Below are 27996 nucleotides of genomic sequence, written 5' to 3'. Positions count from 1 at the left end.
AAAAACAAAACAATAAATACAATATCAGCATCAGTCACGATGTTTACGTTTACGTGTAGAAGGTCAGCGCAACCAAGTCGCTGTCAGCCAGTCAGGACAGCTGCCTCACCACAAGGGGCCTATTAAAGCTGCAGAATGTGCCGAGGCCTCAACAAGAGGGCTGGGAGAGAGGACTGTGTTTGCATTAACACCTTCTGTGACAGCTCTGTTATAACTAATGTCTCCAGCACTGTGAGAAAAACCCTCTCCAACACACACAATACCAGTGGAAAAAAGAGAAACTGATTTCTAATAATGCCTAAATAAATTAATTCATGGCCAAAGTAAAGAAAATAAGGCTTTATTGCATAATAAGCAAGTACGACAGCTTCATACATGTCTGGGGAGAGAAAAACAAAAGACTTGATGCACTGAAAACGCATATACAAAACATATGTACACATACTTTGAAACGTATTTGGGAATTTTGCCAAAATAAAAAAAAATTAAAAATTAAAAAGGGAAAAATTAAATATTAACAAACAGTGGAATGCCGTGTGAGAAAATACTGTCACAAAGAACTGAAGTGCAACAAAACACTTACATGTCAAGAGAGCATAAAGCTTATACTTATCTGAGAATATATACATTGAAATATAAAAATGCATGCATAGTTTATTATGTTGCGGTATTTTTAGGGTACCAAGTCAAAAAAAAAAAAAAATTAACTATATAAAACATTTGTAGAAATCTTTTTTTCTTACATGCCCATTATGTACAAAGTTATTTTGGACACGGCAGGCTTTGCATTACAATTAAAAAAAAAAAGTATATTTAGGGTAAGATGTAGAAGGAAAATCTTCAGAAGGTGAATTTATAAACAGGATTCAGATTCTTGGCAACACAGTAATCTACTGGGTTTGGATCAGGTCAGTAGAAACAGCTGTCTTTTTGTGGAAAAAGACAGTTGTGTCACTAAACTATTATCCTTCAAAAATAAACCAAGACATCAGCATTCTCCCACTGCCAAATCTTTACCTGAGAGTTAGGTAAATGACTTGTGTTTACGTTGTGCTCACCTCAACACATAACCTGTAAAATACTGATTTAAAGATTTAATCTTTGGAGGTTAAAATAACAAGTTTATCAAACCCATTCAGGACCATAGAACAAGAATAACTCAGGCAGCTTCTTGTTTTCAATAAGGCGTCATGATACAGTGTATGCTGTATCTAGTTTTCTATTCACTGCATATGCAAACTGAAATGATATGTATACATTATCTCCAATTCATCAGAAAGTGTTTTGAAATGCCTTTAGGTAAAAAAAATAAAATGTAACAAGACACTTGTTTTGAAGGAGCTGCGATTAAAGAAAACAAATGACTGAAATGTACTTTGTATATGTTTGCATGTGGCGGTGGGATCTCAATAGAAATATTTAAACTGAAGAAAAGTCAAAGGGAACCCTCATGGCATTCACAAGGAAGGCTTCTCTGGAAAATATAGGAAAATTAAGACAAGTCTGAAAAGATCAACATGCTCATCAATGCTCTGTTCTACGGCAAATGTGACCTCACTCTTGATAGAAATAAATAAAAAAAACATTTGTTACAATGTTGAAGTAAATATCTGCTGTATTAATCAATATTCTGTTAAAAAATAAAGGAACATTTTAGAACAGTGATTTGAAGAGTTATTTCTGTTTGGCAAACTCTTTGAGAGTGTCGAGTTTAGTAATAATACTGCTGCCACCTACTGTTCATGCAGCATAATGCCATTTCTATTAACGGCTGAATAATGAAGGAGGAAAGTAGCAGACAGGCAAAGTGTGACTGACACTTGATTTCTCCAGATATTTCCGAAGGAATCTCAGGAGCACACGCTCAGGGCACGGAGACAGACATGCACGTTCACGCCTGCGGGAAAGATAAGCTGCTTATTCACCTGACCTCGTGCAGAGAGAACGCACAAACATGTCTGCTCTTACACAGAAAGATCAGGTCCCCCAAAACCCCAGGGGGGATCAAAGAATGAAATGTGAACACACTTGACTGGGAGAAACGGTCATCACTTTCACTACAGCCCGAATCCTCTCCTCCCATGAGGTGAGTTTGTACGCAAACTCGACACATTTTCATAACCATTAACTGCCACATGGAAAACGCAACATCAAAGTGAGTTGCTTCTAACTGCATCTGCTTCAAACCGACGCCATCTGTTTAACTCCGCCGTATCAGTCCTCATGCTTGCGTTAAAGTACCATTTTCATGTTTATGCCACGTCACGTAAGGTCTGCGCTCAGATGAGGCGCGAGTTCTTGAGGAACTGGATGAGGACCTGGTAGACAAACTTGTACTGGGAGATGGTCTGGACCATCAGCATCCTCTGCTGCCTCAGCTCGGACAACATGGCGGGAACCTCCATCGGCTGAGGAGAAAGGAAGAGAGGAAGAAGATTTACAGAGAGAATAAAAAATGGACATACAGTACCTGGATATATCTGGTCCACATATATATTTTTTTTTCACTTTAATTTTTATAGAGAATTTTTCCTTTATACAGTTGTAACAACTCAATTAATACAAGGAAATACAAAAACAAATTAACACATGGGAGTCACTATCAAAGTAATCTGTCCATTTTCCATTTTCTTTTACTCAATCAGGTTTTTTGTTTTGTTGCTGTTCAGTCATAAATATTGTCCATCTCATTCATTTCTCTTGGAACTGAGCTTCCTGTAGCCTTAGGCGGTGCGTCATTTCTTCCATTGGTCCACATATATTTTTAAAAAAGGATAAGGGGAGGAAAAGCCATCAGACTCATGACAAATTTTTATTGTAGGCTTTTCCTCCCCTTTTCAGTTACTGCTGTAGCCATGCACCTCCTTAAGTTTTATCCTTTTTTTGGGTGAGTGCTCGCTTCTCCCTCTTTTTGTACTAAAAAAAGGATAAGCAAGTGTTTTTAGTTTGAGTAACTGATTTCTTAAAAGCAACTTTTACAAAATAAAAGTCTTTTGTGCATGTTCTTCAAGTTGAATGATATATATTTCGGGTCAAAATAAAAGTATCTAGAAATGACTTAAACTTAAACCAGAGCCAAATCAGACTCTTGAATTTGCGACCCTGCCTCTTGACTCCATCCACCCACCTCATTGTGCTCCAGGCAGCTGATCATGAGCTCTGTGAGGATGACCACGCCGGTCCGACCCACGCCGGCGCTGCAGTGCACCACCACAGGAGGATTGGGGCTCTTTGAAGTGTCTAGCATGGAGTTAGTGTGTCTCCTTACAGACTGGATCTCCTCCAGGTAGGCTGCAGGAAAAAGGAGGAAACGTTAATAACTGTGAATAACAACTGAAAACAAACGACATCAGTAACCCCCCGGTAACAGATGATAGTGATGATTATAATGACACACTCACAGAGAAATCCCATGACATATTCAGGACAGCCCTGCTCAGGCCAGTCGGTGTACTGCAGGTGCCAGACCGTCCTCTCCTGGCCAGACAGCAGGTGTTTGACTTTTAACCCCGTGGTGGCGTAGCATCCTGAGTCGGTACGGAATTTGGTGGTCACCTTGAACTTTCCGTGAGTGGCCGAGTTGTGTTTGGAGCCCAGTTTGGGCCAGTAGCGGTGACTCTTGGACCGGCCACCCTCCTGGATGAAGAGAATGAAGGATGAGGATTGATTGGTGATTGGAGCAGAGGGCAAGGCAGAAGGAGATGGGTTTGTGTGCACATACATACACACACACAAACACAAAGGCACGGCGACACACACACACACACACACACACACACTCTCACTGGCATCGTATTTCTCACACACAGACAAACACCAGCTGTCGGCCGCTGAAAAATATCCACATCTGCGTGCGCCATGTGTGTGCATCTGTGCGCGCGGGTACCTCCTCTGCAGTAACCATGGCGATGACGTTGACCCCCTGCTCCCAGACCATCTGCCAGAAGTCGGCACAGGTGTTGGCGAGCGGGCCCTGGGTGGCGATGTAGTGCCACTCCTCCCCTCTGACCATCACCTGGGAAAACACACACAAAAGACACACACATACACATTTATTAACGATCAATTAGTGCACATGCAGATTAAAGTGACACAAATCCAGTGAACAAAGTCGAAATCTAAACTAAATACAATTCATATACATCTTAGCCAAAGAATGAATGAGTTTACATTTTAAAATAGATTTTCTTTACGGCTCATTTAAAGCACCGACAATAATGTCGTCCTCCACTAGAGGGCAGTGTAAACACCTCTGACTTCTGACCACAGTGGCACCACATCTCTCTCATTTATAAAACTATCAACTCCTCTCCTCTAACTTTCCGTCGCTACCCCTCATTAATAACCATAAGGCCACACACGGCACTTGAAAACTCTTCTCGTCTTCGATACGCTCCCGCCAGAGACTCCAGAGCCATTACATAATGAGCATGTCTCGGCCGATTCCTCGGGGCCGCCTCGTGACTGTAAACACAGTATTAGGAGATGGATGGGGAATAAACAAGGCCTTTTGTTCTGTGGCAGCTACCTTAAATGACAGAAGGAGGGGGGGGGGAGTAAGAGGGTTACACCGTGATAGGCAGCGATTCCGTGTGGTGATCGCACTCTTACACCGGATTCGCAATTAGGCATCCGCACGAAACGCAAACTCATGCGCACACACACACACCCCGTTTGCAACTAAGCATGAATAGAGGGGCTAGTGAGAGCAGCTCAGGTTGACTTAAGAGGGTTTGGAGTTTGGACCACATTCTTTGGGAATTCCACAAGCTCTGTGAGCTTAAAGGCCCAAACAGCCTTCAATAGCTGCCTTTCATCCTTTCCTCCGAGCCATTCCCCGCTTAGAAAACGACCACAACAATGACTCGCAGAGAGCTGAATGTATCAAGTTTATATCCTTTGATTCTATTTATATTGTATGATGCACATGAGGGCAAAGCATTTGGAGACTGATGCACGTGTAAACCTGAGTTTTATAAAGCAATTTGTGACTTTTCCCACCAATTTATACCACACCTCTATATACATTTAAATTGAATTTTCAAATTCAGGTTCCCATGTTTACATCATTGGAGATTCATGGGCTTCAAAGGACAGTGTGTTGTATGCAAACCATCAGATATCACACCTTGATGTGCGAGGCGTTGATGTAGCCTGTGTTGTTTTCCTTGTTGGGCACAAGCTCCACGCGATTCTCTTCGTAAGGAACGACGTCACGGAAACGGTTGCGCTCTGTGTTCTCGGGCAGAGTTGCGGTGGTGAGGACGCAGTTCGGCCTCTTCTTGGGCACCTGCTCGTACTCAGTGAAGACCCGCTCCTCCTCCAGCTTCAGCTCCAAGGTCTTACACTGGAGAAACAGAGAAGAAGAGAAGAGAGGAGAGGAGGAGGGGGGGGGGTTAGCCATTGAAAACCAAGCGATGCAACCAAAGGGCTTTTATTCGTTTACATTCCACCACACCTAAAAGGCTATTCAGCCCGGCAGAATCCAGAAATCTCATTAAAATATGTGTCCACAATTCTTAAGTGACAACTGAACACTGACTCAAACCGTGTACAAAGCATCAACACAGCTGTAAAAAAAAAAAAAAAAAAGCAGGACATGCAGCGGTGTTATTCATCCTGCTGGGGGGACGTGTTTATTAGGCCAGTCATGTCTGAGAGACCAGCATCTCTCTTTCTCTCTTTTTCTATCCCTCTCTCTCTCTCCCGGGTCACATTCTTAACATACCAGCGGGCCCGGAGGCGATAAGCACCACCATGCCACGCGTTCCACAGCCCACTTAGGGCTTGCCCCCATTAGCTTAGCAACAGCGGGGACAAAGACCGGGCTTCACATCTCTGCACTCAAAAGCAGAGCAAACAGACAGTACCGGGGAAGTGGAATTCATTAAATTAATGTGATTATCAGGGGGCTGTTTTTGGAGTTTCACGGTTATCGACTATTGGCCAAACAGCCTGAACTTCTTCACCTCTGAGAGAGCCGTTTAAACAGACACCACTAATCAATCATTAATTTGAACAAGACAATGAATCTGAATCTGCTATTTCCAGCCTTAATTTATTTATTTATTATGATCTAAAATAGAAGATTATTGACAGTGAAGCTCATTTCCAATGATGTTGTGTAGAGAGATGAAAATGCCAGTTAAACAAAGGATGTGAAATCAAAACAAACAAGAATCTATTAAAATGTGTTCGCTCCTTTGCATTTTGTGAGTGTGAGTAAAACAAAAAGCTTGTTTGTTACCTATAGTTTCATAAAATTGCACCTTAATTTTTTTCTCCCAAGGAGATAACAGAAAGAGCTGCTGTAATAAAGGAGCAAGCAGATTCAATAATAATTTCATTAAGTAATCACTCAACAGTTCATACTGTCAATCTGTAAAAATCTAAACAAACAAGAATCTATTGAAGTGAGTAAAACAAAAAGCTTGTTTGTTACCTTAAGTTTCATAGAATTGAACCTATTTTTTCCCCCCAAGGAGATACAGATTGAGCTACTGTAATATAGGAGCAAGCAGATTCAATCATAATTTCATAAAATAATCCCTCCACAGTTAGTCACACTGTCTATACTGTCAATCTGTAAAACAAGCGAAAACAGTTCAATCCATGATCTTGCGACACAGCATCCGAGAGAGGAGAGACGACTTACCCGTTCGTCGGTAGCAGCCTTGGCGCCGTCCTCCGTTGCACTCTTGGGGACAGGCATCCGGCCCACATGGAGGCCGTTGAGGGCGGCCATCATCAGCGGCCTCTTCATGGAGTCCACGGACATCTTCTGTCTCTCCAGCGTCTTCAAGAGAGAGGAAAATCCCGGGGTCATGGTTACAGGTACCGGCAGCATTGTGAGACTGACTGACCTGCCGTGGCCCGAGTCTGCAAGATGTGTGCGTGTACGGAAGTGGGTGGGGAGAATTTGACGTGCATGTGCATGTGAGTATGTGTGTGTGTGTGTGTGTGTGTGTGTGTGTGCGTCCTGTTTGTAGGGCAAACTTGGCCGTACCAATCCCCTTGTATTCTGTCCAAAAGTGTGAACTAGCAAGCCTCCGTATACAAAGCCTATTAAGAGTAGACTTGTACCTTCTTATCCATCTCATTGCCTTCAACTTTTCCTTTCTTCCTTGTTTTGTCCTTTCTCACATATTCCTTCATCCCTTTGTTTATCCCCACCTACGTCCTCAGCCTCTTCTTCTTCTTCTTCTTCCTCCCAGCACACATCCCGACTCTTTTTCTGTCGACCAAACTCTGACCCACATTGCGCGGCCGCTCCTTCCTCCGAGGATTACCTCTCCTAATCTCTGATGCTATTAAACCTCCAGGACAGCTCCACCCTTCCCCTCTCCACGGTCCTCACGCCCCCTGTGGGACTGTCAAAACAACAGCTTGGGGGTCACCGGGGGGAGCCCTCCATGTATGAGCTCAACCAGCTGGTATCAATAGCAGATATTAGCTCTGGAGTTTTGGCGGATGGAAGAAAAGACAAAACACTTTTCTGAGCTCAAATCGACGGGCCACACCTGGTCAGTCTTGAACACCGAGGTTTATCACAACCAAGTGAGGCAGGCGATTATATGATTTAACTTATACCTGGACCCTGGCGCTGTGTCAAATGTTTGCTCCTTAACAAAGAGCCGACATACACAAGAACACCTAACCCAAAGAATAATCTGAGGGATTTATGAGGGCTTTAGCTGCATGGGGCGACTCAGAACCTAGTGCTACCCTCTCAGGTGCTGAACCCCGGATTACTGCTAATCAGGAGCTATGAAACCAGCAAGCAAACAACAGACTGCAACATTTAAAAATGCACCAGTATGATGATGGCAGGATGATGGTCAGCTCTCATATTTCTGTTCAATTACTCTTACATGTCTGGATTAGATCATAATGCCATTATCATCACAAAGATGCAGAATGATACAAGCCAGTTATTCACACCAAAATACAACATTAATGTTGATTCTATTCTCTATTCTGAATATCGAAAAATAATCATCATCATAAATTGTCAAAGCTATTTTTTTTTAGAGGTATTCTGTTCACATTGAAAAAAAAAATACAATATCAAATCCTCTTATACAAAGAAAAACTGAAATTCCTCACATTTGAAAAGTTAGAGTCATCAAATGTTGGCCGACTGATTGTAAAGATGTTCCCATATTATAGATACAGATCTCACCAGCTGAACTTGTGCATCAGTCAACACAGAGCACTGATACAATGCCACACAGTTAAAATCATTTAACCAGCTGTATATTGCTAACCCTGTGTGGGTGTGATATGTTAAACTCTTTGTAAATCATATAAATGCCACAGAATCTCTCTCTTATCATGTTATCTCACTGTCAACCATACAAATCAAACTGATTTCCAGGAAAACTGCTTTTATTAATTCCTAAATGCATGCTTGTCATTACCCAATAACCAAGAGGATTTTCCGATTCAAGCAACTCTGAATGAATGCTATTAAATCCTTTTTTGTTGACTGACACAAAATGAAATGGATAAATCAGTGTAGTAATAAATGTTGGCACAGGCTTCAATTAAACTATGAATAAAGGGGTATTGAAAGTTGGACCAATAAGAGATTGTCTTACCCTTTGCGCGATCTCCCTCTCCACGATGCTGTCCTCCAATGAGAACATCTCTGACACTGGCCTCTCCTTGACTGGCTCCTTCCTCACCCTCTCCTTCACACTGGTCAGGTCTGGTTCTGAGATGGATGGACCTAAAACTATTCCATTCACCCCACCCTGGTCCCCTCGGGTCAGCGTCCCACCAGCACCTGCACCACCGCCACCACCACCTCCTCCAGGCCCACCGCCGCCCTGGCTCTGCCCAGTTTTGTGGACTCGGCCCTGGGCTTGGTTTGGGTCCATGGGTCCCTGGTTGCTCTGTGGTCCTTGACTGTGGTTGTGGTGGTGAGTGTGGTTGTGATTGTGGGTGTGGTTGCGGATTTGAGCGCTGCTAGTTGGTCTGGGAGGACCGGGGTACTCGGGAGGGGGCTTGTTGGGCAGTTTAGCCAGAGCAGCCTGCAGCTGAGCGCTGATGCTGATGTCCTCGTTGAGGCCTGGGATTTGAACGTCCAGCTCAGGCCTCTCCTCCTCCTCCTCCTCCTCTTCTTCGCTCTCACTACTGTGAATGAGCATGGTCGCATTAGAAAGAGTCTTTTGATGCTGGTAGGCCACGGCTGCAGGTGGCGCTACGGAGGCCTCGGGCGCTTTCTGGGCAGCGGGCATCTGCATGGGCAGCTCCTTGGGCTGCTGAGGCGGAGGCTGGGGCTGCGGCTGAGGTTGCGACTGAGCGGTCTGGGGCTGGGGCTGAGGAATGGACTGAGGCTGAGGCTGAGGCGGCATCACATGTTCTCTGAGAGTGTTCCTCCGATGAAGCGGAGCATTCATGCCTTTCATCACCAAGCCCTCCATCCCTCCTCCCCCTCCTCCGCCTCTCATGCTGCTGATCACCTCCATGCTGTGTCTCTTGCCAAGAGTGGAGCGGTGCTTAGCAGCTGCAGTCAACGGTTCGCTGACCTCCTGCAGGGACTGATGCACCACGGCCGAGCTGTCCGGCTGGAAGGTCTTGACCGACAGCTGCACCATGCGGGTGACCAGCTCCGGACTGCTGCCCCCGATGCAGCGGTGGCGGTGGCTGGCCAAGTCCGGCGTGCTGGTGGCCGGGCGGAAGGAGCTGGAGGGGTACGGCGGAGGCGGGCGCGACATGTGGTTCCTCAGCATATTGGCTGTAGCTGCGTAGCTCCCCGCGTTGGTCCCCTGCTGTTTAGTATTCGCCAGCTCAGGTGTGCTGACGGTGTGAGAGATGGAGCTTCCTACCCCGCCGCCGCCTCCGCCACCGTTCACACAGGGTGAATGACAGGGGCCCTGGCTGCTGGCTGGTCCCCCCTGGTGAGGGCCGTGGGACACTGGCTTACTGTAGCTGATCTGCAAGGTACACAGTGACAAAGATGTGAAATGTAGAAAAATCGAAGAAGGAAATCAAAGAGCGGTGCAGTTTACTTAGAGAATCGGCCTCTACTTTTGTTCATATGTTATTATTATTACATATTCATGCCCCGTGATAGACTTACTATGGTCTAAGATTATCTCCTTTATTAACACTGTAATGTCCTCTACTCTGGTACAACAACCACTGCTTTGTCTATTAGGTGTGTTACCAAAATGAAGTGGTCTAACTGTCCACCAGACGGTATGGTGTAGAACAGCACTTATTACTGGATGCAGGATAGTACTGCGACACTGGACAACAAAATAAGTTTTACAGGTGAAAGAATGGTTCGATGAGATGGCCAAGATTGCTTTCTACGAACGTCTTAGTTATGGATTGCAAGACAAGGAAGACTTATACATGAAAATATGGGGCCCCTATACCACAGCATCTTGATACAATGGTGGGTTGCACCCTTAGGCTAACTTTTGTCACCAGTCATCATTTGTATGCATATATTCATATTGGTGTAGGTACAGTATATCGTCTCTGTTAGATTCCCTCTGTGTGCTTGTTTGTCTTTGTTTTGTTTTTTGTTTGTTCTTTAGAGGCTCTGTTTGAGCTTTGTTTGTATGTATTTTCTTGCTGAAAACTAATAAAAAGTGAATTACAAAAAAAGAGAATCGGCCTCTACCTGTGGTGTGTAGGGTCCGGGGCTCGGCCCCAGACCATGGTAAGGGCCCCTCTCCCTCATCTCTGGCTGGCTGTACACCAGAGCTTCAGGCTGACGGTAAGCACAGGCATTACTGATGTTCAGACTGCGCAGTGATTGGCTGTGGAGATCATGGTGAGCGGGGAGCATGTGGCGCTTCTGCCGCATGACAGCATCGTACTCGGGCGTGGGCCGGTAGGACGGAGCGATGATGGCGCTGTGGCGGTGGCTGGGGATGTAGTCGGTGCGCATGAGCTCACTGCCGGGGATGCTGAGGTTGGAGGATATGGGCGAGGGTGGGATGAACGTCTGGGAATGGTTGAGGGAGCTGAGGCTGGGGCTGCTGTACATGCTGCCGTTGGGCACGGTGCCGTTTCTGAATGGAAGGTCCAGACTGGTTTCCGACTTGTAGTAGGGGTCGTCATGGAAGATGCTGTCTGGAGAGCAAAAGGAGGGAGGAAGAAGAAATTAATAAGAAATACAGAGAACAGCTTTAAAGCCATTTATACACTAAATCTAATTTCATGATTTAAAGCTGTTGCATGAAATTCTCAGTTTTGACCTTTAAAGCAAGGATGCTTGACAGGTCATTCAGCCAATCTCATACAAAAGGCCTTTCTGTTGTTTTCCAGTAGTTCAACTCTCTCAGCTGTTACGGTTGAAGTACGGCAGTGAATACTGTGTTGTCTTTCCTTAAAGTGTCTGTGATGTGGCAAAAATGATCATTGTTTGTTTCTGGTTGCACAGGAGAGTAAAATATGTAAACATTTCCTGCCAGTAGTTAACCATCTTAGAGCTCTACTGCTCTGTGGGATTATTTTTTTCCCAGCATAATGAAAGGAGACAGCGGTATGCAAGTTATTGCTCTTTATTTGACAAATAGGCCATTCTCTCATCTCGTGTGAAACTATCTCCAGCCCACAAGCCGGCAGACACACTACATAATCCCCATCCACACAAATGGAGTGTGCTGCCTGAGGTCACACTCCAGAATGATCTCACACCCACGCACAAGCAGCACACCCTGAATGTTTTTTCCACACGCTCTGTTTTACCGTCAAGCCGACATGACTGAACCTCCTCGGATTAAAAGGCAAGGCCGGGTGTGCAAACGTGTGAATAAAAAGAGCGAGGCTCGCCCTGAGGTCACGGTCCCTGCGCCCCTAACGTTGGGACTCTAATTGGCTGGGAGATTGTTTAAAATACAAATGGGGCTGTGAGTCACACGCTGGATGGGAAAGACACAATTAGCTCCATTGAAACGCTTCAGTTATTATGAGGGAGGCAGAAATCGTAAATCACGCTGTGGTTGAAGCAGTGAGCTGGAACTCGGCTTTTAATGTGCTTGTGTTTGTCTGTGTTTGTGCGTGTGTGTCACCTACCTTGAGAGCTCTGTGTGTCCTGATAATGCTCTCCATACTGGGAATGCATTGACTGGAAGTTACAGGACTGGGGACGTGACTGGATGAAGAAACACATTCAATGCAACACAGTTAAGAAGATGTAATAATTCCATGTCATCACAATTTGCTAACATTGCATCAGCCTTTGAAATAAACTTCAACATGTCACAAACTCACAACCTACACGACAGGTGACTGCGACTGACTCAGACCTACTCGAGGGCCGTGGAGTTGTCAAACGCCACTGGCTGCGGTTCTCCAGAGAGACATCTGAGCACTCGATTGGACCGACTGAGCAGTCATTGTGCCACATTTAGCCTGGCCATTGTCTGGCCAGCAGGGAAGGAGACGCACAAATCACTGCCTTCATTGTCGCACCGGAAATCAGACCAAGCAACACCCATTGCAAACTTTCCAACAACACCCACCAAAACCAGCGACGCACGTTAAAAACCGAGGCTCCGCTGGCACAATTAAGAGCTGCCCTGAGTGGGAGAGCAGGGTCACATCTCTAACCACGGGCCGTTTCTGTCTTCCCTCCCAAATTCTCCCTCCATCTCCAGGCTTCTGGTCTCATTTATACTGGCCAGAGGCAATAATAAACAGGCCCGCGTCAAACCGCTGAGCAATAACAAGTGGTATTAAACCATATCAAAGAGAGCAAATGCTTGTGACGGTACCAGAGAGAGGCGGTGGGTCCAAGTGGGTCTCCTCCTGATTGGTGCAGGTGAGTGAGTGGGCCTGAAGAGGGAGAGACGCATTAGGTGACATAGAAGATGATTGGCACAGTGAACTCTGCATCAATGCACGATAAATCTGAAAATGTTATAGGGTTAGGGTTCGACTGGAAAATGAAATGACTGATAATGAGGGATTTAAATGTTCCGTTGGCCTTCACACGGCCTCCCTGTGTGGCCTCCAGACTCACTCTGCACAGATCTTGTTCTGTTTGTAGAATTTGTGTCTGGCCGTGAAAAGGCGAGCGATGTACTTGGCCATTTCCATATCCTCCTGGCAGAGACAAACACAGAAAGGAAAACATTGATATCTCAAATTAACACTGTGGTTATATTTATAGACACTGAAGACTGAATGTGCCCCTGTGAATGTGCGTTTTTTTTTTTTTTTTTACGTTGTTGCACTTCCCACTAGAAACCTTGTAGGAAGGATTTGCCACCTCCAGACACAACACTCACCATGTGAAAAATGATGGTGTCGTCTCTGCTCATTATCTCCACTGTGATGGCTGACTTGTTGTGTGCTATGGTACCAATGTCCTTCCACCTGTATCACACACACACAAAATGCACACATGGAATTAAGTTTCTCACACAAAATATTTCATATTTTCTTGCATCTTCATGTATTTGAATCACAAATTGGGTCAAAAATCATTTTCAAACTCACTTGTGGGCCATGATGGATCTGCCATTTCTGTGTTTGACAAACACGCCAACGAAGGATACACCAATGAAAATGTCGTTGGTGTAGTTGTCCTGTGGAGGAAGAACAAACATCATTAGTACACAGGCTACTCTGTGTATGTGTATGTGTATGTGTATGTGTATGTGTATGTGTATGTGTATGTGTATGTGTATGTGTGTGTGTGTGTGTGTGTGTGTGGGAGGCTGGGCGTGATTTGTAATTTTTATACCTTAGCAGCAAAGCTCTCCTGGCCAAAACCATCCAGTTTCTCTACCTCCTTGATGTAAAGCAGTTCTGCTTCAGCGGCCTGCATTCGACTAGAAAGTACACGCAGATACAAGAACAGGAGCGTCACTGTCTCTGAATCTGTTTCTCTGTCACACGTCTTACACATTTAGGATGAAATAACGCTGACCGTACCAGTGGCTCTTGTGCTCTTCAGCAACTTTCTGCGTCCACTCCTCCAGCACCTCGTCTCCATTAGGCCACTTCTGAGAGAAAATACAGAGTGGCAGAAAAATGAGATGGGGAGTAATGAGAATGGAATAAATAAATACAAAGGAAAAACATGCAACAGGGGATGGAGATTAAAGAGATGGTCAGGTGAAGAAAAAGTAAAGTGAAGAACTCTTGTGCAGATTTTTTTTGCTCATGCTATCTGCCTGTCAGTGAGGTATGCAGAGGGAGGAGAAACACAGGTGACACAAGAATGTGTGCCTTGAGGCAACACGCACACACACACACACACACACACACACACTCAAAACACATATTTGAACGGCAACAGTTTAGGTACTCACCACCGGGAAGAGCACATACTCCCTGAGGAAGTCCTGAGACATGAACTGAGTGAAGTCTCCAAAGTCAGCTAAAAGAAAGACACAAATAAACAATTTATAGAATTAGACAGTTTATTCAAGACACATTTTATATAATTGTATACATTACATATATACAGTATATACACTGTACTGTATGTGTGTATATATATATATATATTTTTTTTTTTTATTATTACCATTTTTATTGGCTTTCATTACTTTCATATTTCAACATTAGTTAGTTAAAGTTTATTTCGAACATGTTAAAAGAAATAAAAAATAATACAGTAATGGACAGACATAACAAATAAATACTTTGCAAAGACAACACATGAAAAAAAAAATTAATTGGAAAATAAAGATAATTTGTTTGTTTGTTTTTTCTTTTTCATATCCAAAAAGGAGTGGGAAGAAGTGAAACTTATTTACTCCCACCCCCTATTCATAAATTAGCTATCAAGCTTCCTTGTCATTAATTCAACATTAATTCCTCAGAAGTAACCTATTGCATTTGTGCCAAAGATGCTTGCACACAAAAAAAACTCAACAGGTCAGGTAAATAAGTCTTTCCAAATAATACCTAACTAAAAGATCATATTCTATTTGTCTTCATAAAGATCAAATCCCCTCTGTTTTACCAACAAATAATAAACAAAGCAGCTAAAACAGCTAAGCCAAGGTTTATCTCATTACATTTCTGTGCAGGGATGAGTAACTGTATATTTTTACTGAGGCCAGCAGCCTGATCCAGAGTAATCAGAAGCAACTTGTTAGCATAATTAACCAACAGGTATCTTAAGTAGCCAGTTAATTAATCCCAGATCTGTTACTCATTTCTTGTAATTACTCTGCTGTGGGCTTCACTGCAAATAAAACACCACCTCCACAACGTGCTCAGTGCCTCTGATAGGGCCTGTAAGTGCATCCTAAGTACTGCTCTGCTGTTTGTCCGACAAAAGGAGGTGCAGCGGAGGATCCTCGCCTCCCGACAGATAAGAGTCTTCCTGATGCTACCGAGGCTAACCTTGGAGCTAGTGATAAGCTAACAGTCTGTTTACATTCCCCCCTGAGACACAGACAGCACCCAGGAACAAGTCCAAGAAGATGGAGTGAGGCTGTGCATGTGTGTGTGTGTGTGTGTGTGTGTGTGTGTGTGTGTGTGTGTGTGTGTGTGTGTGTGTGTGTGTGTGTGTGTGTATATGTGTGTGTGTTAAGACTGATACCATAGGAACTCAAGTGGACTGGGCTCTCCCAGTGGTATGCAGCCATATTAGGTAGTGAAGTCAAGATGACCTGAGAAAGTGTGAGTTTGTGCTCACTCTTTCTCTCTTGTGCCGTCTGTCTCCCTCCACTAGATTATTCACATGAGATGTTTGTTCATGCGTGTGTGTGTGTGTTACCTTGTACTGCTAGGCCTGCTAGTCTGATGCCCTGCTCTACTGTGCAGTGGAGACGTCCATCCAACACTTCCTTCTTCACCTGCAAGTAATACTGATACCTAGAAAGAAAGAAGGAAAGACAGGGGTTTATTTTAGACGAGAGAATCACATTTAAGTGAGCCACACTGGTGACATGCAGTATCTACTCATGCTTTCCCAGAGTATGAATCATCAAGGTCAAGGTTCCACATTTCTCCTGTGCATGACGAGATACCTGTATATTCCCATCAATGCTCAGGCTGGATTGCACCAACAACGTTAATCCTTAAATTTAAACTGTGATATCTCCAGCTAACTTTAACATTTCCAATTGTGGAGTTTTAACTGCAAACACAACTGAGAGACAGATTTAACCCACTTGAGTTTAATTATCAAGTTGGAATGAAATCGTTCTGGAGCTGAACATAGGGATTGGGTCAAATGTTAAACATGGCAGCTGCAAATTAGCATTTATTTAGCAAGATAGCAACAATGATCTCTTTTTAATTTTCAGATGCACACCTGTCCTTATCAATTAAACTAAGTTTAAATAAACAAACTTGGCTTCACTAAACCAAGTTTAACTTGACTTGGTGCAACAGAGCTTGTCTTAATTTTAAACCTGGATAAACCTAGTTTTACTTCACTCAGATTAGAGCTAATATTAGGTTAGATTAAACTGTGTTGGTGCAATCCAGCATGAGTCAGAGAAATGTAGCAAATGTCTGCATGGTAAGAAGTCTTATCTGAGATGGTGAATATGGTAAACATGCCTGCAAAAACATCAGCATGTTCACATTTCATTCTGGGCATGTTAGCACGCCAGCATTTCATCTTCTTGTTTGTACATATCAGACTGCATACCACAGCCTTTCTACCAACAACTGAACTGTAGAAGAAGTCTGACTAAGTGGGTGGTAGAACAGGCGACTCTTATTGGCTCCCAGGAACTCACCAGAATTCGACTGGCAGTCAGTGTTATTTTTCCTACTAGCCACACTGTCTCTGAACACCACTTATGTAAAAAAAAAAAAAGAAATATGGAGGTGGAAAACATGATGGGTCTCAGTTCGACACATTTCTCCAAAGAAAGTAAGAAGAGCTGTGCTTAAGGCATTTCGCATTAGCAACTGAAGGATTGCAAACATCTACTGAGACACCGCAGAGAGACATATTCTTAAATGCTCCTGGTTTGTGCAACAGAAAGTATGCGTCAAGACAGTATTGGCAACAGCATTAGCCGGTAAAAACAATGCCAGAGCGGCCTGTTGCAGAATCCAAGTGAGGAATGAGTGAATCACCTCTATTTGAAATACCAGTGACTCACTTTTGACTTGAGAGGAATGCCAAATGTATACCAGGAGAGGCTAAACAAAATGATTTTATGGGCCTATAAATTTTCAGCCAACAGCGAGAATGACACTAATAATGGCCGATTTTAATCTTTAGTAGGACCAACACCAGCTGGACAGAAGTATTATAATTGTGCTGCAAACGCAAGGCGAACGGAGCCTCGGTGCCCTGTGGTTTCTGAGCAGAGGCGCTTTTGCCAAGTGTAAGCTGATATGATGACACGGCTCAGATTGTCGGGCGCTCTCTCTCTCTCAGTCCTCACAAAATGCAAAGTCCCAATGCGAGTCCCAAAACCCAGAGAGAGTGTGAGAGAGAGGCTGAAACACACCAACGCTCCTTAGGTTTCTGAGCTGCTTTTGTCCACTTTTAGCCGCGGTCCAAGTGGATGTTTGTCTTTTGAAAAGAATGGAGTGGCCACACAGGAGGAAAGAGAGAACTGTCAGGGTGACCGGGCTCGGCTGCAAGAAAACTTTGGTGCTCGGTGCCCCGTTTCCTGTTTGTTGCCATGGAGACCGCAGGCTCAGAGTCTTTTCAATGTGGGCTCTGAGACACCTTTTCTGACATCCGCATGCACACACCAACACACACACACACACAGTCATAAAGAGTCCCAAGTGGAAGCGTGCATGCCAGGGTACACAAACCTCTAGGTTGAAACCACTGAATTATACGTGCTTCGTAACTCACTCGTCCTCCTCAAAAAGCTATAAAATCTTGAGTTAATACTTCGTTTTTGGTTGTTTTGTTTTTTTTGCTCTTGCTCTTTCTACTATCCAGCTTGCTTTATAGTTCCACTTTGCTTTATCTTCTCACATCTTTCATGTTTCATATTCTCTTCACCATTTTCTCCCCCTCGCCCCCCACTTCTCCTTCTCCTTCTTCTTCTTCTTCATCTTCTGCTTTTCTTTTTTGAACTCCTCGCAGCGTAGCCTACTCCCGGGCCTATAATCTGACCCCGCCCTCCTCCCTCACCCTGTCATTACACCCGTTGGCTAAGTTGCCATTCCGTTCCCGTGGCAACCCTCTAATTAGCCAACCCCAACCACCACGGCTGCAGTGGATGGGATGGGGTGGAGAGAAGGGGAGGTGGGGGTGGGGGGGGGGGGGGGGGGGGGGGGGGGGGGGGGGGCGGGGCCTGATGCGGTCTGGAGAAGGAGGAGCCTTGCGGGACACAAAACCCTTCAAATGATTGTGGACTTTGTTTTTACAAACTCTCAATGTTTTCCCAGCGCTCTCCGTATGGGGTCCAGGGAAACGTTGAGGTTGACAGTGGTTGGTTTTTGTCCTGAGGTTCAATGGTAACATCACGATGGTGTTTATACATAATGCAAGGCCAGCGGTGAAGAGGCGGATGGTAAACTGTTGAAATGACTATGAACAAATGAAAGCGTGATAGCGGCGGGGCAGGAGAAAGAAGTTTCATGGTGCGCCTCATGGGAAGGCCAGAATTAAACAAAAACAGCCACAAAACATAGAACAGCGGTTCTCAACAATTTGGGTTTTTGACCCGTAAGACAAACTTGTGACCCCAGAACACAAGTTGTATTTGTCTACAGGTTGTGATCAGTGACAAAAAAAAACATAAATTGTCAAGTTTTACTAATGTTATTTCCAACGACCTTAAAGGGATAGTTCAACATTTTGGCAAATTGGCCCATTGCCACAATGCCTATAGTTTTAGGAGTAGGTTCGTTACCTTTAAATGTTGGTGCAAGCTATTTTTAGAACGGCGGAGCAGAGACACGAGCTGGCCAGAGCTATGCTACGGAGGCAAATGGGATTTTTTGGTTTCCCTCATCAAATACACAATCCAACAACTCCAAAACACTCTCGTGGACAAGTTGTGACCTGCACATTCACCACGCTATGAGATAACAGAACATTGCGAGACGGAGTTGTTTTAGAGGTAAATTCATGCAAAACCGCTGATGCGCGTTCCAGTCGAGGGCAGTTTTTCGGCAAGCAGTCTCTGCATTTCCTAAGATTATAGGGATTATGGCAATGGGCCAATTTGCCCAAATGTTGAACTATCCCTTTAAGTGACATCATAATCTCATTTGAGCAGCTAAACAAATGCAAAGGCTTTTATTTTTTAATAGTGGAATTATTTATTTCACAGATTTTTATTATGTGTTCTGCCACATGGACGACTGCTCATTTAGCCGACACATAGCCGCCCACAAAGACGTCCTTATAGCAGCACACACCTGGCATGTATGTCAGAATGACATCAGCGTGCCGCAATAACAGGTGAACATGCATACACAGGCATGAGGTACACAGCGCTCCTTACTTGGAGCTACTTGTGACTTCCAGCATGGCAGAGTACTCTGCTGGCACTCCAGGCAGCCGCACAGGCACAAAGAGCCCTTTATATGCCCACGCATGTTCAAGCCTCGCTCAAGACGCGCTGCCAGATGTCCAAGTGGCCTGGACAACAATCCTGTGAGCATATGTGCATGCATGCATGAGTGTGCGTACGTGTGTACATATGCCTTATCCCCCCCACCCCCAACCCCATCTCTGCAGTGGTATGACCATGACCAACCCCCCTCAGCCCCCAGGATGGGTCCAGACAGCTTGTGTGGGAGGCAGGAGGATTTCACTTTGAAATGTGTTGAATCAGCAAGGGGCACAACACAGTACAGCTGTGTGTGTGTGTGTGTGTGTGTGTGTGTGTGTGTGTGTGTGTGTGTGTGTGTGTGTGTGTGTGTGTGTGTGTGTGTGTGTGTGTGTGTGTGTGTGTGTGTGTGTGTGTGTGTGTGTGTGGTAACTAGCTGAACAAAGCTAGGATTTCAAGGCTGTTGGTGCTGTTAGCCTTGGGGGCTGCTGAGGCCAGCTGGCCTCACTTTGGTCAACAGCTCTCTGTTTAGGTTCCTCACTTTCTCTCCCTGGGCCACATCGCCCCTCCCTCGAATCAGTGAGACAGAGGGAACAGAGGGTTTCACCCACACATACGCTACACCTCGCCTTCTGCAAGATGTGCGTGTAGTGAAAATCCAAAGAGGCCTTTTTTCAGGAAGCTAAAAAGCAAAGTGGTGAAACAGTATATCTAGGAACAAGTGAGTAATATATAGGTAGTCTGGGATTACACAAGTTCAAGAAGACACACAAAAACGCACACATACACAAAACACGCAGCTGTTCTGCCTCTACATAAATAAAACAAGTTTGTCCCCCTACACCAAAACACTCACTGGGGACATTATGACCACTACTGAGTTCAGCATTACTTTAACTTGTATATTTACATAGGTAGATAAAACTATCATTGTGTCTAAATATGTCTGACTATGATGCATGAGGTTCTATTTGCAGTTCAACTTGCCGCCATCAAGGTATGTTGCTTTGAAACTGTGCCATTGTTTCTGCAGTAGTTTTGTTTTTATGGAAACAGAACTAAACCGTCTATTCAATTAGAGCTAAAGTGAAAGTAACAATGAGTTAATAGTTCTAACTGTCTGGTTACAACTCATCTTTCCCCTCCAGTTATTTTAGAGATATAATGAACGTTTGTAGGTATGATAGAGAAGAAGACTGTATGTAGCTTTAGAGTGTCTGGAAATAAACACATGGAGGCACCTGAATGATCTCAGACATGCATGCACTGGATCTCTCTGATTACAGTGTTTATGGTTTAGTAATTTGACAACACGAGACCACGATTACTAAAACTACAGGAGCATGACTGGAGCATAGTGTTTACATGGGATCCAGTTTTCTTGGATTACTGGTGTGAATACTCAGCCAGCAAACACACAGACACACACACACACAGGTCTGAGCCCCCTGCTCTGGGTAATTTCCACAGCTGCATGCAGGGAGGAAGAGAGCGAAGGAGAAACAGATGAATGGATGGACGACGGGAAGAGAGGGAGATCCAGTGTCAGGTTTCACATCAGTCAAACGCTGAACATCAAAAGACTCGACCACATTATAAAACTCACATTACTTTTCTCAGTAAATCTCATTAACTCAGAAGAGACAGACTTAACTGTCGTTGTGGTTTCTGGCAATAAAGTTTGAATGAATTTATTTCTAAAATCGTTTAATCTGGTTTCAGTTAATTAAATCTTTTTTTCTTTTATTATGGGAATTTTAATAGAAAAATAATTAAAATAATATCAGTCAATATAGATCCCATTAGATAAAGAAGATTGATTATAAATATCAAAAAACGTATTACATATATAATGACATACATTTTGGGTAAAGTAATAAGGTAAGAAGCAATATTTTCATTTTAAAAGTCACTTTCCTCATATAGTTTTTTGTGAAAGAAAAGCAGTGGCCTAAACACCAAATAAACCCCTCCCTCTCTGTTTTTACAGACAGGCACAAACAGACTTTTCCGCGCGGACACATAAATATGTATACGTTCCAGCGAAAAAACACATGCGGGCAGCGAGTTCAAACCACATAAATAACAAGGTACAAACCCAAAGCCAAGTCCTGCTGCCAAACTTTTTCACTTTCTCTGTCCCCACTTGTCTTCCTCTCTGCCTCTGTCATTCTTCCTTCGAAATCCAGTCTTCACCTCCCCCTCCCTTCATCAGACCAGGTGTGTAGAAAAAACAACGACAAAGCTTCACTGCTTCACTGGATATGACCCAAATCAACCTTTAGTCAATAAATGTAAAAAAAAAATAAAAAAAAGAGGGCTGTTTGTGCTCTTTCCCACTGTGACAGATGGAGTTGTCATAGGAAAGTACAGACAAAAAATGCTTATAAAAGATATTTAGTAAAACACTTCGTTAGAGGTAATGGGTAATAAAAATGTCTTGAACTTTATTACATTAAAAAAAAGTTGTAAAATGGTTTTTAACTTCATGTGGAGTTAAAAAAAAAAAAAAAAAGGGAAGGGGCTTTTGGAGAAGCTTGCCTCGGGGAGCGTGTATGTTCTTACAATGTGGTGTATTGTGACTAACTCCTCTGACAGGGCTGCAGCTGGCTTCTGAGAGGATTCTTGGGGGAGTGTGCGAGGTGTGTGAGGTGAGTGAGTGTAAGTCTGTGTGTGTGTGTGTGTGTGCGTGCGTGCGTGCGTGCGTGCGTGCGTGTGTGTGTGTGTTTTGTAAACCAGACATCCCCCACCTACCCCCCTCTTTTTTTACCCCCAGCACTTTTGCTGGGAGGAATGTGTGGTCCGCCTCCTACGCTGGACGGCTGTGCCAACATTCCTGACTAACATAAGAAGAGAAAGAGCGAGGGAACAAGAAAAGGAGGATGAGGGGATGGGGAGGAAAGAGAGTGAAAATGTGGCGACGAGAGTGATGGGGAGATCTGCTCTTGATAAAGAAGGAGTAGGGGTGACACTATGTACAGGGATTGTAAGAGAAAGAGAGGGGGCTTGAGAAAAAGAGGCGACCATTGTTCCCTAAATTGCCCCTAAGGCCCCATCATAACCCCTTCAACCCCATAACCCCCCATACACACACACACAGACACACACATGCCGTAAAAGCCCGCAGGGGATTCCTGGAATACCATCCCTTTACCAGAGCAGATCCTGGCTTCTGTATAACACACACACACACACACGAACACACACTCCAGTACCACCTCTTCCTCACACACGCAGTAAGTGCATCAGGTCGTCCACTGACACCTGATGATATTGATAACATTACTGTCAGTGGAAACACAAAAACAGCATATCTGGTGTTGCCTCTCAAAATTGCTACATAAACAACAGTATGAATGGTTACCACACACACACACACACACACACACACACACACACACACACACACACACACACACACACACACACACACACACACACACACACACACACACCTTAGTATTAAAACATCAAGCTGTGACCTGAAATCGACCTTTCCCACATTCAGTGAGGCAGCAGCCGCAAATTCACCAGCTCAGTGCGAAGCAGACCTGCAGAATGCGATTCTGTGTTAGTGCGTGTGTGTGTGTTAGTGTGTGTGTGTGTGTGTGTGTGTGTGTGAGGATGAGAAGGAATCTGAGATGGCAGACTGTCCACTACGCACTGACCCCTGGATGCCCTCTTCACAGCTCACTAACGTGCTCATTCACACTCTCACACGCACTCACAGACATAAACGTGTGTGTAGACGCTCAGTGTGGTATTAGGACAGAGCTGCTGCTGATGTAAATGTATCCGTCCGTGACCTGCTGAGTCCGAACAGCAAAGTGTCGATACAGTCATTCACTTTGTGCCGCTCATTCAATACTCCTCTCTGATATCTCTGTTATTATCAACATGAATATGATAAGAAGGGGGAATAATAACCCGTACACAAAACTTGTAAAACCCAAAACTGTATACTTCGTTCGTATTAAACTACAACATATTTAAAGCTTATTTATGAGCTTTACAGATGGTCATTTTTGTCTTCTGGGAAAGCCACACTAGCTGTTTCCCCCCGCTGCCAGTATTTATGCTAAGCTAAACTAGTTAACGAGCTGCTGCCTGTAAATCCATATTTATCCCACAGACAAGAGAATAGCATCAATCTCCACATCTATCTAAGCTAATAAATAGCGAATAAGCCACTATGTTGACTTCTCCCTGAAATAATTATGCAAATAATAATGCATTAGGCATTAATGTTTATGGGGTCAAAGAAAAATGCAACATCTAGGGGAAGTAACAACATTTTCTGTGCTATTCTGTTATGACATAAATATCACAGCAATTAAAAGGCAGAAAAGCTCCAATAATTTTCCTTCTCATGTGGCTGTGACTATATGGGATATGGAAGGTGCATTAAAGCCAGTTTACATTTTATCTACTAAAGAAAACACTACAGCAGCTACCTTTAAAGACACCAGGCTTCTTTGTAGACAGAATACTTTTAACTTGGCAGTAAACAAATGTATAGAAGAGCAAACTGACATGAAGAACATCTGGTGTGGTTTTGTTTTGCAGACATCTGCATTAATGGTGAGTGTCCTCTGTTGTATCTCTGATACAGCCCGAAGCACAGCTGCTGTGTCTGAGTGTTTTTGGCTTTTGCGTGTAGTGTCTGGAGATTCTTTACCTCGTGGCCTCTTGTTCCAGGCGGGAAACATTGGGCACATAGAACATGACCCCGAAGAAGAGCAGCGGCTCATTGCCAAACTTGTCCAGCTGCTTCTTGAGGGGTTTCTCCAGCTCCACCCAGCGCTGGGCCGGGGCTTGAGTCTTTCCTTGGAACCACAGTCCAAAGTAATGGGTCTGGAAGCGAGAGAGAGACGAAGAGGGCAGTCAAGGTTAAAGTAGGACGAGTGACAGATGGATGGCAAACAGAAGAGGCAAACAGAAGAAATGGAAGTTTGTAGGAGGAAAATGGGAGATGAGTTGAGAAAATCATTGAGAAAAATGGAGGCTAACAGAGAGGAGATTCATAGCAGCTGAAATGCAACAAACACGTATTTCTCCTTCAAATCTGATCAAACCTTTTGACGTCAACAGTGTAACTCCATTAAAAATGAATATTACACTAGAGCCATTACCAGTAAGATTACCCTGGGAGAAAAGGAATAGCCAATGATCCTGTCTCACTTAATCCAAATGACATTATTTCTTCTGGAGACTGATATACTATACACAAGAGCTGAATGAGGAGCAAAAAAGGTGGTATAATAAAGCTGTTCATAGAAATTATTCATGTGAATCCTGTTGTATTGATTACAAGGTTTATTCAGCAGAGGGGCTCGAAACAGTTTAGACTAGTAGCCAGCCATTAGCCAAGCTGTGACTCACTATATGAACCGTAAAATTTGATGTTTCTGATCGGATAATGTTCTTGAGGCGCACGGACGCCTGTAAATGCAGATCTGAGGGCAGGTGTCAGCACGCTGTGATTTTCAACATGAGGAAATCACGGCATGTCCCTGTCACTGTAATTTCCAGTCAAAACAAATGGCGTGCAGCAGCCCGGCAGAGATGTTAAAGAATCACCTGCAATGCAAGTGTGAGTGACAGTCAATTACACAACATGATGCCGCTACCAGTTGTTACCTGTGTGTAGAATTTTTTTTTTTTTACACTTTTATCCGTCACGCTACAAATGACAACCATGTAATTTAGAAAGACACTATGTTTGATGATCAGCGCTGTGTCTGTGGCGTGTGTTTCACTGGAATCAGGGAGAGGTAAGCACACCTGTTTCATCTGCGTGTTTTGACTCTATAAAATGAAAGTCATAAAGCTGCAAGCTGCAGCTGCAGGGATACGCACGCATGCTCACACACACACACGCTTACATATAATATAAACAATCCTTCCTTCCTGAGACGTAAATGGACGCAGAAACACACTCATGGGGGCCTCCGGAACAGTAATAAAAGATGAAAACAACTAATTCAGATGGACATACAGTTCAGTATGTGCAGAGGCTCCTCGCTGCAGCCAGCCCTGTATCGAAACTCAGGTGGCCCTTTGCTGCCTCTCTCTGCCTCCCATTTCCTGTCTCTCTCTCGACTATACTATCCATAATGGAGTATATTTTGGGGCTTTTTCGCCTTTAATGGACCATTAAAGGCGAAAAAGCCCAAAAATATACTTAAAAAAAAGAAAAAGATGGACATACACTACATACACACACCACAGAGAGTCCTTAGATAGCCTGCATGGATGAGGCAGACAGCGGCTGAAGCCAGGGCATCACACCTCCTTATTTATAACATCGCTGACACCTGGCAAATACCACAACAGTATGTGAGTACGCACAACTACACCGCCTCTCCCTCTCACTTTGTATGCAGCCCCAGCGAGCGCAGACACACAACTTGAACACACGTATCCATCAAAGTCAATCAGTCTTCAACCAAACACACACACATTCTTCGTCCGATCTGTCAACAAACGACTGCATACAAACAATAAAAGCCCACGCAAAACTGTGCTCGTCTTGGAGTAAAAGTGTGAGGTAACGGATAAACCTCAATGAAGGGCTCTTATAAATAGAAGAATACAAGACAAAAGACACACAGAGGACAGAAAGGAGGGGTGTGGTGGGACAGGGGGATGAGCAATATCTGTTTCCTCTGGAGTGAAAGGAGGACAGAGGTAGCCACACTTCGTTAGAGACGGACAAGGACCCTGCAGGAGAGGGACACAAGAGGGCAGGGAGACACACACAGGCTGAGGGGAGAGACGCGTGGCAATCACACACACACACACACACACACACACACACACACACACACACACACACACACACACACGTCACACACACACACACACACACACACACACACACACACACACACACACACACACACACACACACACACACACACACACACACACACACACACACACACACACACACACACACACACACACACACACACACAATAACCTTGCACAGTCTGACGATGCACCCATAAATGTTCTTCTTGTTGCAACTCCAATGCAATTGCTATTACTTCCAATACTTATGGATTGAATAGTCAATAATCAATGACATTAGCTCGTGGAGAAACCTGAGACTAAGCACAGATGTTGGGGCCTCCAACAATGTCAATAAAACATATCCAATTCACAGCTAAGGAACTGTTGATGGGTGTAATCCCCCTCTCTCCCTCTATCTGTATTGATTTGTATTGATTAACAGCAACAACCAAGTAAAGGTTCAACTAAAAAATGTTATACAGATCATTTTTACTTTGGAAAAGGAGAACGTTCCCGATAGATAATTTAAAAAAAGGAAAGAAAAAAGCAAAATACCAGCTGACATGATGTCTAGAAGTAGCACGTAGCAGCATTGTCCCCACTCACCTCCCGTAGCTCCAGCCTCTGGGCCACCGCCTCCAGACATTCCTGTCCCGTACTCTCCACTGACAGAGTGCATTCAATCACGTTGCTGTCCAGCAGGCGAATCCGTGTCACAAAGTAGTTCTTGCTCAGGACGTTGTAGCGCCGCGTGCGCCGCAGCTTCAGCCGGAAGGGCATGGCTGGCCTGGCCGGAGGTCACGACGGGGTCACGGCCGAGTCAAAGGTCAGAAGTCACTTGGGAGCGAGCAAGTGGAGAAGAGTTGGGGGGTGGTGGTGGTGGTGGTGGTGGTGGTGGGCGGGCAGGCTCTATGACCTGGCCGGTGCCCTCCTAACTCTCGCACGACGCCAGCCACGCCACCGGGTGGAGAGATGCACCCTGGCAAGGCGCTGGCCCATTCCCAAAGATGCCCGAAGAGGAGGAGGAGGAGGACGATGGGGTGGAGGAGGAAGAACGGGTGCTGTAGGGAGGGATGAGAGAGAAGGATTTAGTTTGTGGATTTCTTTTAAGGTTTCATGTTTGAGGCCCACAGGAATGTAAAAAAAAAAAAAAAAAAAAAACTATGTGGTTCTCTAATCAGAAAACATTCTTTCTATCAATCACTCCCACACATTATTTCCCAGTATTATCAACCTGCCAACCTCCCATAAACAAGCAGAAACAAAAAACAGACGAGACTTGTGGGATAGCCAGTGATAGCAGCAGCAGCAGCAGCAGCAGCAACGGTGGTGGTGGTGATGCTGGTGGTGCTACAGTGTTAGCAGACACAGGAATGGCACGGTAGCAGACAGACAGCTTTATCCTATAGTTATGGCAGCTGCGCTCTCTCTCCAGCCCCATGAGGCCCAGCGCCGGGCAAAGCTGGGAGACAGAGGCAGAGATGTAAGGCTACGGATGAATGGACATCAAACAGCAGAGCGCAGACATCCATCTGAACCCAGCAGCTGGCTTTGAGGAACTAATGGAGCTTCTAAGTCTCATATCTGCCTGTGTGGGAGGCCTTTCCTTTTCCTTTTTATCTCCTCTCTCTCTCTCTCTGCCCAACAACAGCCCAGTGCCAGATATTGTAGCATACAGTGTCTTAGTGTGTAAGATCACACATACACACACAAATGTGGGGGGGGGGGGGTGGGGGGGGGGCACATAATGCTTCCACACACACACAGTTTTTTGTCAGCC

At 44.5% G+C, this 27996-nt stretch overlaps 1 protein-coding gene across 1 annotated transcript; it reads right to left on the bottom strand.

Annotated features, from left to right (window-relative positions):
- Positions 1 to 34: 34 nt before the first annotated feature.
- On the bottom strand, positions 35 to 27113 carry LOC311007525 (tyrosine-protein phosphatase non-receptor type 14-like). The gene is made up of 19 exons (XM_084000748.1): positions 26823 to 27113; positions 24097 to 24272; positions 15707 to 15804; positions 14286 to 14353; positions 13906 to 13976; positions 13715 to 13802; positions 13468 to 13556; positions 13257 to 13344; positions 12989 to 13071; positions 12741 to 12801; positions 12040 to 12118; positions 10640 to 11094; positions 8601 to 9941; positions 6656 to 6796; positions 5129 to 5347; positions 3887 to 4015; positions 3402 to 3636; positions 3128 to 3291; positions 35 to 2408 (listed from the first exon to the last, which is right to left on the bottom strand). Exons 1-19 carry the CDS (start codon positions 26994 to 26996, stop codon positions 2280 to 2282), a joined length of 3888 nt encoding a protein of 1295 aa, XP_083856874.1. The 5' UTR covers positions 26997 to 27113; the 3' UTR covers positions 35 to 2279.
- Between the last annotated feature and the right edge of the window lie 883 nt (positions 27114 to 27996).

Source organism: Trachurus trachurus (assembly GCF_905171665.1).
Source record: "Trachurus trachurus genome assembly, chromosome: 24".
Classification (NCBI taxonomy): Eukaryota; Metazoa; Chordata; class Actinopteri; order Carangiformes; family Carangidae; genus Trachurus; species Trachurus trachurus.
Note: the sequence above shows the minus strand (reverse complement) of the source record. Positions and strands in the feature narration are given on the sequence as shown.

What these genes read in the sequence shown, in the direction of transcription:
- LOC311007525 (XM_084000748.1), bottom strand. Translation starts at nt 26,996, where the DNA reads ATGCCCTTCCGGCTGAAGCTGCGGCGCACGCGGCGCTACAACGTCCTG. An exon ending in AGGAGAGCTTTGCTGCTAAG is followed by an intron (nt 13,557 to 13,714) that starts GTATAAAAATTA and finishes CTTCCTCCACAG; the next exon opens with GACAACTACACCAACGACAT. An exon ending in ATATGTCATGGGATTTCTCT is followed by an intron (nt 3,292 to 3,401) that starts GTGAGTGTGTCA and finishes TTTTTCCTGCAG; the next exon opens with CCTACCTGGAGGAGATCCAG.